This window comes from Thunnus maccoyii, chromosome 15, assembly GCF_910596095.1.
Source record: "Thunnus maccoyii chromosome 15, fThuMac1.1, whole genome shotgun sequence".
Taxonomy (NCBI): domain Eukaryota; kingdom Metazoa; phylum Chordata; class Actinopteri; order Scombriformes; family Scombridae; genus Thunnus; species Thunnus maccoyii.
In genome coordinates, this window is record NC_056547.1 from 18,115,744 (window position 1) to 18,128,372 (window position 12,629).

The 12,629-nt window shown below is 40.3% G+C and overlaps 1 protein-coding gene across 2 annotated transcripts; it reads left to right on the plus strand.

Annotated features, from left to right (window-relative positions):
• The first annotated feature begins 1,272 nt into the window (after positions 1-1,272).
• Positions 1,273-12,138, plus strand: pex1 (peroxisomal biogenesis factor 1). Of its 2 annotated transcripts, XM_042436494.1 has the most exons (24): positions 1,274-1,545; positions 2,642-2,788; positions 2,945-3,028; positions 3,327-3,441; positions 3,636-4,309; positions 4,443-4,562; positions 4,716-4,836; positions 5,034-5,140; positions 5,281-5,366; positions 5,469-5,601; positions 5,768-5,864; positions 5,965-6,135; positions 6,262-6,416; positions 6,500-6,686; positions 6,862-7,028; positions 7,510-7,644; positions 7,742-7,806; positions 7,979-8,121; positions 8,205-8,308; positions 8,480-8,656; positions 9,083-9,343; positions 10,692-10,886; positions 11,072-11,202; positions 11,774-12,138. In XM_042436494.1, the coding sequence occupies exons 1-24, from the start codon at positions 1,438-1,440 to the stop codon at positions 11,856-11,858; spliced, it is 3,768 nt and encodes a 1,255-aa protein (XP_042292428.1). In that variant the 5' UTR covers positions 1,274-1,437; the 3' UTR covers positions 11,859-12,138. The 2 variants fall into 2 exon arrangements, with proteins under 2 accessions (XP_042292429.1, XP_042292428.1); XM_042436495.1 differs by lacking the exon at positions 11,774-12,138 and having other exon boundaries at positions 1,273-1,545; positions 11,048-11,139.
• Positions 12,139-12,629: the final 491 nt, after the last annotated feature.

The window sequence follows — 12,629 nt, forward strand, 5'->3', positions numbered from 1 at the left end:
TCCCTTAAACTAACAAACACAAAAAAATAAAGATAAAAAAGTAGTATTTATTGTTCCAGAGTTTCATCTCAAAGTAGGGAATAGGATCAGTGAGGAATTATGAGTTTACACAGGAGAAATGCTTGCAATATTGTCAGCAGTGCAGTGGATAGAAGATACAAGACCATTGAGAGCAATCATTTGTTCTCATTCAAGGTCATCTCTAGCCAGTTTACAGTACAGTCATTCAGACAGCAGACCAGACATTTTGATAAAAGTACAACAAACATTATACAGAATTCAAATAATGGATCTTGCAGTAATGTTTTTATGGTTACTGGCACATATTGGTACCAAAGGAAATGAAATGGCGGATAAGGTTGCAAGGGAGGTCACAAAAAATCATCACACTGCTTTGGCAGTTAGCGTCAGCAAGACAGAAATTTAAGAGTATTATTAAGCAGAGATTGAAGGAAAGATGGAAAAAGCAATGGGAGGAAGAGAGGAACGGATGATGGGTTTACAGAGTTCAAATGAAAGTAGGAGAAATGTGTGCAGGAAGGAAAAGGAGAGATGAGACAATAACATCAAGACTTAGATTTGGACACACAGGACCAAACAGTACACTATTCAAAATAGGTAAACATAATACAGGCAGATGTGAATACTGTGGGCAAGAGGAAACAGCACAGCATGTTACGCTACACTGTCAGAAATATGAGACAGAAAGAAGGCATCTGATTCAATTCAATTTTCAGTTCAATTCAATTTTTATTTATATAGCGCCAAATCATAATAAAAGTTATCTTCGGGCATTTTCCACATAGAGCAGGTCTAGACCATACTCTTTAATTTAGAGACCCAACAATTTCCCCAAGAGCAAGCACTTGGCAAGGAAAAAGTCCCCTTTAATGGGAAGAAACATCAAACAGGACTGGGCCGTTGGTGGGCGGCCATCTGCCTTGACCGGTTGGATTGAGAGAGAAAGAAGGAGGGAGGGGGAGAGAGACACAGAGAAGCATAATAACAATAAAAACAATAACAATGATAATAATAATAGAGATTCAAAACCTCAGAAAGATAAAAGTACACTTTGATTTAATAGATATTCTACAGAAGAACTCAAAAAACAAGTGTTATCAAATCCTTTCAGTCTCCTAGTCTAACTAATTTGACTGAGAAGATGAATTTTTTTATGTGAATATTGTAAATACTAGACTTTCTGATCCACACTCCACCAGTTGGTGGCGTAAATGCATCAATTCGTTGATTGCCAACCGCCAATAAACCTAAAATAAAAGAAGAAGAAGCAGCTCGATGGTCTCTGGATATCAGCTACTTTTGTCTAGTTAAGTAAACACAGTCAGAGCACATCGATCGATTATGAGTTTGTTGCACATTTAACGTCAGCAGACCAACCTGTGTGGCATTTACAGTTAGTCAGGCTATGTGACGGCTATGTTTAGCAATCAGGGCATCCAACCCGTAACGGTTGTTTTTAACAACACAAAAAACTGCTTTCTTCACCTCCCCTACAAGTTGGTTTCACATCTCTCCCTGAACGAGGTAAGTTAGCTTAGCTAGCTAACTTATCCAGGCAGCTAATAATAGTGGAAGTTCAGTTTGGTGAAACAAAAACACAGAAATGTTAACGAAAACAAATGTTCTTGTGTTTGTTCGTTGTGGAATTATTATTTCAAGGATCCTTTATTTGTTATTTTTGTGTGTTTGCATACATGAAAACGAAATGTTTTTCCCCGCGACCAAAACAGTGCAAAAGAAAAATAGACAACATGTCTAGAATAATAGGTAGATAAGAAAAGATGAACTAGAAGACAAACTCAGTCAGCAGCAATTGAGTTACAATAAATATAAATATTAATATATAAGTACCAGCATCAGAATAAAATATCCAGTGTATGTTGCCATATGTTACTGTCGGTTAACTCATTCACTTGTGAAAATAGTAAAAGTGACCCTTCATTCTCTGCATGTTTAACTCCTAATAAAAAACTATCTTGTGCTTTAATAGATGAGTTTACATAAATGCAATATAGGACCTTACAAATAGTTTTTGCTTACATATAACAGGGTTAGTACCATGCAGTGCTGATTTTTTGTTATGACAATTTTATCAGAGAATTGGATACACTGTATTTATAATACATGAGTCAACGTGAGTGTAAAAGGACGGTAAATGGTAACAGTGAGTGGACAAATGAAACATCCATCCTACATCCTATCAAGGATGTCAGTGGTAATTAGTATTTTCACTACTGGTTTCCATTTTGACTTAACCATTTTTTGTAGTAGTTCCCTTCCAGTCTCACTTGGTGGTGACAAAGCATTACATTAGAATTGGAGCAGGAGACTGTGTACATGCCGATACTTTCTTATAAATGACTGCATTGTCTTGTATTCCATTAGCATCTTAATAAATGTGTGAAGAACACAGTCTTTCAGATGTCAGTTGTGTGATATCATATGAAGGAGCAGACCTGAGATAGTTCTCCTTTTCTGTTTGAAATCAGCTCTGTGTTCATTGATTGGTAGTCTAAGCTGTGTAAAGTGACTTGAATGAGGGGAACCTGTTTGTTGGCAGAAAAAGGACGATAAGGCACTAGGGTGAACAAAAAGAACATGTGCTTTGTGTCTGTCTCAGAACCAGGCTTTGGAGTTGTCCTGGGGCCATGGATCTCCAGTGTTCCTCAGCTGGACTCAAAACAGAACCTCCTCTAGCCTCGACAGCCATCAAGTGGAGTTGTGTCGACAACTGGGAGAGAGGCTGGGCCTGAGAGATGGAGAACAGGTACTGTAGGGCTCCACAGTGAGGAATTAGTCCTGTGCTCTAGTATATTCTGTGCAACAGTAGATGGTACAAACTGGTAGTCTGTTGACAGTAAAAGTCAGTTACCCTCTAGACTGACCATGTGTTTGTACTGACTAGTTGTGTGTTTTCCCTCAGGGCTTCCTGAGACCATGTCACCAGGTCTCATCAGTACATCAAGTGTTTGTGGAGCCTCTGTCGTCTGATGACTGGGAGATCTTGGTGGGTGCTTATAGTAATCTGTACCCTAATGTCTTCACAGTAGAAGTACAGAATGTACAGTACCAGTCAAAGACATCTTCCCAGAATGTGTCTAAATTTTTGACTGGTACTGTATGTTAATGTCCTTTCTGACAGCAACAGTTTGGTCAAATTCCCTGAAACTCTTCTGAAGATCATTAGAGCATGATGTTCCCTGTAAAAAAAAAAAAAAAAGAACCCACCAGGGAAAAGCTGGTGACCTAAAAACACACTGAGAAAAAATGTTCTATCATCATTTTTCTTTGATTGACACCCCCAGGAGCTCCACAGTGCTGCACTGGAGCAGCAGCTGTTGGATCAGATCAGAGTGGTCTTCCAAGATGCCGTGTTTCCTGTGTGGGTAGACAGCCACACAGCCATCTACATTCAAATAGGTCAGAGTTGTGCAATTATTCATTACACTGCTCTTTGTGTTGTGTCAAAGTGAAAAATGTATGTGCAGAAAGATACCAAACAATATGGAGATACTTTGGCTCTTCTGTTCCAACTAGTTAAAATGTTATGACTTGGTTATATCCATAGACTGTACTCATGAACACAGTGCAATCTATTTTTTAACTCTGTGCAGCATCACTTTCACCATCTGTGCCCTATGGTCGCCTGGAGCAGTTCACAGAACTCATTGTTTCTCCAAAAAGTCGCGCTGGAATTGGCAACCTCAGTGGTTCTCCGATGAGAACCAGTCAGAACCATCATCCTCACAGCCAGTCAAACCTGTCAGACCCCACAGGATCCTCATTAGAAAGTACCTCCTCTGTCCCTCAAAGTCACCAATGGGGTGGCATAGCTGATCTGAAGGGCCTGTTACGCTACATGATAAAGGGTACTTATGACCCAGTTAAAGAGTTACCTCCTGTACCCGACATCCCCGCCCTCCTCACTGACTCTATCTACAGAGTATGCGGTGCACCTCCCGACTCTCTTTGCACCATAAGCCACGTTACAACTGGCGTTATTCATTTATTTTCCTGGAGCCACGGATTAAATGGAGGTCAGTCCCCAGTGACATATGGCCTGCTCTCCAAAGTTCCCTCACCTAAAGAAGTGAGGGAAAGAGCAAAGCAGGCTATGGAGAAAAAGAAGAACACAAGTGTTACTAAAGTTGCTGCTACTGCGAATGGAAAAGAGGAGGTGAAAGAAGAACAAACCATGGTGGTCAGGGTGGTGTGCCATGGTATTGATAAGGTGGCAGCCAAGCAGATAAGTCCTAGCAAGGGAGCGATCCACTCTGGTAGAGTATGGGTGAGTATGTTGTCTAACAGAGAAAGATGTAATCCATTTATCCCCTTTTACTTCAGATTAACTAAGTTCTTTTATTTTTAGATCAGTCTGCTTCTTTATATGCTATCATATCTGTTACAATTTTTTTTTCCAGATCCCACAGCCCCTGGCCATCAAGTTGAATATTATCCCACATTCAGCAGTAAGAATTAAGCCAGTCAAATCAACTATCAAAGTAGCTTCCACTATTCGCCTGCAGCCTCTGAAACCACTGGTGAGTGCTGCCGTCTATGGTGTAAATGATCAATTATAAGACATTTAACTTGATCAGCTGTTAGTATTGACATTGCTAAATTGTCAAAGCTGCATAACATATAATATACGTCTGTCCCTTATGTCCATGTAATCTTTGACATTATCTCCTCAGCCTGAGGAGGACGATGAGGAGATCCAGACAGCGTTCCTCGGTTGGCTGCATACCCAGAGTCATGAACCTTTAGCCTGTCTGACCGCACGGTTTGGCACCATCCTCCTACATGGAACCGATGGTGATTAATTTGTGTATTTCTTTCACAAGTTTAACAGAAATGACCTCATAAATCATATACAGACAAATTTGCCGATGGGAGTCCCCAAAATGTTGAAAACCAAAGGCTAAAAATCATAATATGTTTGCTACATCAAAATTACATCTGTAATAAAACATAACTGTTCTCCTCCCTTTTTAAAAAAAAAAAAATTACAGCAAAGTTAGAGTTTGCTTTAACTGTGTTGAAACCGGAACCAGAGAGCGATCCTCCAGACCAGCTGTTTCTACTAGCATCATCTGTTATACAGAAGGAAAATATACAGGTACTAGAATGTGTTTATTTTCATTTGCCCGTCAATATTCTAATGCAGATTCCATATGTGTTCCTGTACTTTATTCTGCGCTGATGATAGATGAAACATAATTTCTTAAAAGCCTCTCTGGTGCTGTGTTTCACTCTCAGGTAGACAGAGAGCCAGTAACCATGCCAGCCGTGAAAACTGAAGCTAAAATACCTAACCCCGAGCTTCCCTCTCTCACTATTCTTGGGTAAGTTTGTAGCTTCTTTTGTGAGCCTGTGTATGGTTTAAGCAACAGTTTTATTCAGTATTCCCTCCTCTTCATATTTCTTAATACTTTGTCTTTGCTCAGTGGGATCAATGAGCTTAGCAACACTGGATTTGAGTTCATCTCCCACAGCCTTCTGGCTAGTCCCCTATCAAGGGAGCTGGGTACCACTGGACAGGGACTCCAAGGTGGAGCACTACTCATCACTGGTGTTAAGGTATCTAATTCCATTAATTACAGTGATATTTATTTGAATATTGCTTCTCACAACACAGATATCTCTACTAATGTTGGCAGGTTCATAAGGAAGCAAAGTAATCAAGTAACTGAATGCTGTTTTGTGCACTATGTAACATATGCTCTGTTGTTTTGTGTCTTTACAGGGGAGTGGAAAGAGCACTCTGTCCCGAGCCCTGTGCAGGAAAGCTAGAGAAGATCTTGATGCACATGTGGAAGTGGTGGACTGCAAAAATCTACAAGGTCGACATATACTCTATGAACATGCATTGCATTGAAGAAGAGTAGTTGAAATTACATTGAATTTATCATCAAAGTCATGTTGTTTGATTTTTTTCTTCAGGCAAAAGGGCAGAAACTGTGAGACAGATGCTGCAGGATATTTTTGAACAGGCGGAGTGGAAGCAGCCCTCTGTTGTTCTACTTGATGACCTCGATCATATGACAGGGGCACAGACCTCACCAGAGCACGAGCACGGCCCCGAGGCGCTGCTTCAACAGCACATTGCACAGAGTAACTCATAAATCCTGTACTTTGTATGTGTGTGGGGGAAGTTTTGTTGTCATGTATGAGTACAGACGGAACTGATAACCATTACAGTTCTTGATGCTGGTTCTTCTTGTCTGTTTGTGGCTGCAGGTTTGAAGGATGTGGTGGATGAGGTGATAGTTCACTCCAGCCTGGTATGTCTCATCATCACCAGCAAGAGCGAACACTCCCTCCACCCCTTGTTGACAGAGGTACAGGGGTCCCACTTCGTGCAGGGCTTCGCACACATCCAACCGCCAGACCAGGTCAGCACACAGAGATATACGCACATACACACGGAGAAAGGTAAGAGGTAAGAAACCAACAGCCTATGTGTCATTGTTTGCAGGCCCAGAGAGCAGAGATCCTGCGCCGTCTGATCCTCAGGAGGTCTAGCCTATCTGAGGAGACCTTACAGACTCTTGACCTAGGAGTTGTTGCCAGGGAGACGGAGGGATACACGCCTCAAGACCTGGTACTGCTGCTGGAGAGAGCTGTCCATGCCAACACTGTACAAAGAGGACACAGTGAACAAGGTACCAAAGACTCACTAAAATTATAGAATTCATAATAAAGTGACATAAAAAATCACTTCTAGGTGTTTGTTCCTTTGAACTCTTCATCATTTTATGTCTCTAATTAAGCTAATGTCATTATATTGTGCCATTTCAAAGTAATTTGTGTGTAATTTTCTCTCTTTTAATCTTTCAGGTGTGTGTCTGTCATGGAGGGACTTTGCACAGGCTCTCAAAGGATTCACACCTCCCTCGCTGTGGGGGGCAGACCTCCATACCCCGAGTGGAGGTGGGCTTGAGAGGGTGGGAGGGCTGAGAGATGTGCGACAGCAGCTAATGGACACCATAATGCTCCCTGCTAAGGTCAGTGTCAGCAGTGTAGCTAATAATAAGAAAATCTGATGTTTTCTGTTTTCATTCAGATGGAAGATTCACTGTGACTTGAAAACAGGTCAAAACCATTTACTATTAAACACCCTCTTTGTGGGTAATTGTTGTAAACTTAAGCAATGAGTAGTCTCCATGTGTGGATGACCGCACTTAAGTGATATATGCAGATGTAATTATAATACAATAAAAGGAGCTGCCACCAAAAAAATGGCCAAAAATCTGTTTTTGTAGGTTCAAGACTGCAATGTTAGTGATGATTATTTCACTGTATAGTGCAGTGTTCTTCACAACAGCATGAAATAATATGAAATGATATGGCTTTTAGGAAGAGATAACTATTATACATTTTACATTAAATAACAGTAGATGCAAGGATATTATTTTACACAGATCAACAGAAATGAAATATATCATAATTTCTTTACATATTCATAATAACTTTGGTTTGTTGCAGTATCCCATCCTGTTCTCCAACCTTCCTATTCGCCATCGCTCAGGAGTATTGCTGTATGGAGCTCCTGGCACAGGGAAGACCCTGCTAGCCAGGGCTGTAGCCAAAGACAGTGGTATGAACTTCATCAGCATCAAGGTAAGTTGGGCTTTGGCTCTGACCATCAACAAGAATACTGTGTATTTATCAGAGCACCATGTATCTTCAGTGACACAGGATTTTTACTTCTCCCCAGGGACCTGAACTTCTGAGTAAGTACATTGGAGCCAGTGAGCAGGGAGTCCGTGACGTCTTCCAAAGGTTGGTGAACATTTCCACTCATTCCAACAGCACATCTCAACTTTATTATTATGACTCTAGCTGATCTTTTTAGCTGCTAATTATAATGAGTAACATCAGATATTTGATAGCAATTATAAATCCCAGTAACAGCCATTCATGTAGTGGGAATAATTTTCTTTGTCAATTCCAGAGCACAGGCTGCTAAACCATGCATCCTGTTCTTCGATGAGTTTGACTCTCTGGCCCCCAGGAGGGGCCACGACAGCACGGGGGTGACCGACCGTGTGGTCAATCAGCTCCTCACCCAGCTGGATGGTGTGGAGGGACTGCAAGGTGAGTCATACAGCAGTATTCTGCATAAAGTAGTTGTGTTTCTAATTTAAATGAATGAGAATCCTTCATGTTTGTGTTTGTAGGTGTATATGTGCTTGCAGCCACCAGTCGGCCTGATTTGATCGATCCAGCCCTGCTGAGACCCGGACGACTGGACAAGTCCCTCTACTGCCCTCCCCCTGATCTGGTCTGTTGATTTGAAAAAAAAAAAAGCAAAACAGACAAACACTCAGTAACAGTTTTAATAACACTACAATATTAATTCCGTGTAGAAATCCTGAAATTAAACCCAAATACTGTTCAGTGATGATACAAATCTGGTCCTTGGCGTTAAATCCAACTATTAAACTGTTTCCAGGAGGCTCGTATAGAGATTCTGAAGGCTCTGAGCATCGGCATCCTGCTGGCTACTGATGTGGACCTGGAACAGCTGGCAGCAGCAACAGAGCAGTTTACAGGGGCAGACCTGAAAGCCCTGCTCTACAACGCCCAGCTGGAGGCTGTCAACAACAGCCTGAGCAACAGCACACCACATGTAAGTCTGCTGTATTTCAAAGGTGCCACCACTGATGAGCTTGTTGTGTTGGGATGAGGTTACCTTGGGCTGCTAAAGCAGAGACAGGCAGAGAGACAGGAAACTGTCGGCCTGTCCACTTTCAAGTTATTTATGGTTCATGTTGAAGCAGCCAAGCACCGTTATTTTTTGTCCCTCAAGGCTAATTAAATGAGGAGTTTTGTATGCACAACAGAATGTGAGCCTCTGTACTTGTGAATCCATTATCAGTTTACAACATAATTCAAATTATCCCCAACCATGGTGACAAGGATATAATTGAAAAAACTTCAACAGTAAGGGCTGCCAGAGGCGGAATGAGCTTAAACTAAATTAATTTTAACCTGTTGTCTTTTACTTGTGTAACTAAGATTTGTCTGCCTTTCTGTTTCTGTGTTACACTCGCAGGAGCTGACGTCTGGCTCCGACAGCGACATGAGCCTGTCCTCCATGATGTTCCCCAACCACAGCAGTGGCTCCAACCACAGCAGTGGCTCAGATGACTCAGTGGGGGAGGGGGACCAAGCCATGAGCCTGGACCAGTCCATGGTTCTCCTGGAGCCCAGTGACCTCCAAGCAGAAGATGAACATCACTGCGGCAACGTCTGGAGACTCTACTTTGGAAGTTCGTACGAGTCAGAGTTGGGGAATTCACCAATTTCAGGATTGGTAAGCAGTGCTGGCAAAACACCAGAAAGTTTTTTTAAGCAATATTTTATTTAGATATAAGAGGTCAAAGACAAACAAAACTTAAAATCAATCTAGTCTGAAACCACAACCTTAAAATGCACTGCACTCATTCCTACATAACATGCTATATAATTCCACAAAATGTAAATCATGCACATTACATTGCTGCAAGCTAATAATGAGGTCATAGCTTTATATTGCTATTAGCTGTTCCAGAGCAAGCTGGGATGTCAATCTCATGTCTGTGCATAAGACTGATATCTCATGCACAGACATGAGAATGACATCTTTAACCTCACCATATCAGATTATTGCAGCAGCAAAAAATAAGTTCACAGGTCTATCTCATGTCATATGAAGTGCTTCATATACGGTCCTGATGATGAACACAGTCGTGGAGTTAACCGAGTCCCTTGATAGCCAGTTTGGTGATACTTGTTATCCAGGATTGCCAATATTAGGCTCACTGAAGCCAAGTAACCCACTAATTTGAACTTGCCTCATGATACAGACCCCTGGATGGAATCAGGACATGGTTAGCCTACCTAGCATAAAGACTTGAAGTTGGGAAAAACGCTAGCCTGGCTCTGTCCAAAGTGAAAAAAACACCTTCCAACATTCAACACTCACAAGCTCTCATTTGTATCAATTTTGTTTAAGAAATAGTTGCAGTGCATAACTCCTCTGAAAATCACAAATTGTCATTTTAAAATTTCTATTTGGGTTGGTAAGTGTATTTTTGAACTTTGGACAGAGCCAGACTAGCTTTAGCTAATGATGCACATTTTCCAGCTCAGTGCTTAGACATGTAATTGATATCAATCCTGTCATATCAGTCTTGGAGAGTAAGCAAATACTATGTGTATATTTCTCCAAATGCTGAACTATTCATTAAAAAGGCTTCATAGTCCTCTGTGCATGCACAATTAATCTATTAGCTCTGCTAACAGACTTAAGTCCATAAGCAATATCTAATTCAATTTGCAGCTAATTCCTGTGGGCAAAACTTGAGTTAACTGAGCATGGTTAGGAACAAGCGCTCTGACTTGATTTAATTCTAAAGCGACAATACTACAGTGATCCCAAAGCAAACAAAACATGTTGTCAAATTAATTCAGCAAACTTTGTAGAAACTTGTGTGGCCAAAGACCTCAACATTTACAAAATTCAGTTCTGACTTCAGTCTTCAGTAGTGATATTGAAATACTAGATACACAGTACACTGATTAACACAAGCCTGTGCATTTAAAAGGTCCTAAATGCAGTGGTTTGATATTTCTGAATTCATTTTTTGTGTCCATTTTCTTTCTTCTGCCGCCCTTCACAGAACTCTCATTGTGTCTCTGGACCCGACTCAATGACCCATGACTTCACAGGAGCATCGGTTCGTGACGCCGGTAGCTCACTGCCCCCCGCCTATATGTCCTCCCTTCAGAGTGGCTATGAAGAGCTCGGCCCAGAGCAGCTGGAGCGCCTCCAACAAGACATCAATAACATCAAGAACAACTACAGGAGAACCAATGTAAGTCTTTATGGCTCTGTTCAATACTTATTTTAAGTCTTTAGGAGTCAGTTATATATCACTCTTTGTAATACTTATCTTCTATTCTACTTCATACTACTCCACTCATGGCTACTGTAGCACCAAATGTTGCTACTGTGTGCATTATTACTCTTGTACAGTACTCTGTGTGTGTTTGTGTGTAGGAGGAGTGTGTCCGGGTGCATTCAGCCTCCAGCCAGTCGGGGCTGCTGCTGTGTCTAACTCACGTGAACTCTGCCCTGGCTGTGACCAGACCATCTCTGAGCAAAGCCGACTGGAACAAATACACAAAACTGTGAGTATCAGGACACCGCCATCACTGCAACAGTCACAACGATACAAATGACACTAATGGTCATAGATGAAACCACTGGAACAGTTTCCTCTCCATAAATTTAAAAAATATTTTCACAGTTGTCCATTAGCTTTGGGAAAAAAAGTGTTTTTTTTAATAGCTTCAATATGCTATGAAATTCACCAAGCATATAATGAGCCATTTAAAGTCTCACCTAGAGGAAGAAATGAAGAGCATAACAAAGTTGGTGTTTCACAGCTGTCATGAAACAGCAGCAAAAAAGAAATATGAGTCAATATTACAAACCTTCTCACAATATTGAGCAATTACTTTGTTGTGTATTTTGAGGGTTCACTGGAATTATAGCTGAGCTGGAGAAGAGAAATTGCGCAGTCAACTAACTATATACAGCTGCTGACTCATCTCTAAGGTGTCAAGTGAAGGACCAAATATCTATATATAGTCAGAGCTGGGATTTAGTGTTTTAAGATGACAGTCTGGAGATATGATGTGTGCATATATATATTATAAACGGACTACTAATCTGTTTTTTGATTGTTTTCTTTCTTAGGTATGAAGCCTTTGGAGGTGCTGAAGATGGAAAATCTTTTCAGTCAGTCACATTTAAACCAGGACAACGTGTGACTTTAGCTTGATCAAACATGTTAGCTTCACACACCCTCTTCAGTGTTCTCTGTATTTATGGATAAAGACTACAGTGCATTGATAATTTAGCAATCAGTGGAGTTTAACAGTTCCAGAGCTTTGAAGACAATGTAATTTAATATCATTCATATGATGCTTTTATAAATAATGCTTCCTACTGACTTATGAATGACACATAACAACTACTTGAATGTTATTTCTGTAAATATGTATAATGTCAGAGTATAAATTGTGTAATTGTTAATTATAAATGAAAATCTTTAAAAAATATCTTGCCTGCATTATTTTATTAACTGCATTTTTTTTGTTTACTGATGCTACATAGAGACACTAATTTTTCTTAATTTCATTACTTCATCTAAACATGATCTATGTGTTGGATCCAGATTTTACCCTGTTTGAAATAATCATTGATTATTCAGATTAAGCTATGAAATTATTTTAAATGTTTGATTTGCTATCATCACATGTAATTTGTGGGATTACATGTGATGATAGCATTGTCATTATGGGATTATTATTATTTAAATAGATAATCAAAGGCCCTGCAAACCCACACAGGTGTTTTCACTAATGCTAGTTAGATCTTTGCTCTTTTTTCACCAAACTTCATGAACAAATGAGACAATAATTGTAAACAGTATACAGTACTAATCGTTGTAGTATACTGTTTTTGGAGTTAATGATATACAAAAACTAGACTAAGGAAATTATACAGTACATGTACCAATGCATGCTAATCAAATTGTGACTTTGAGAGG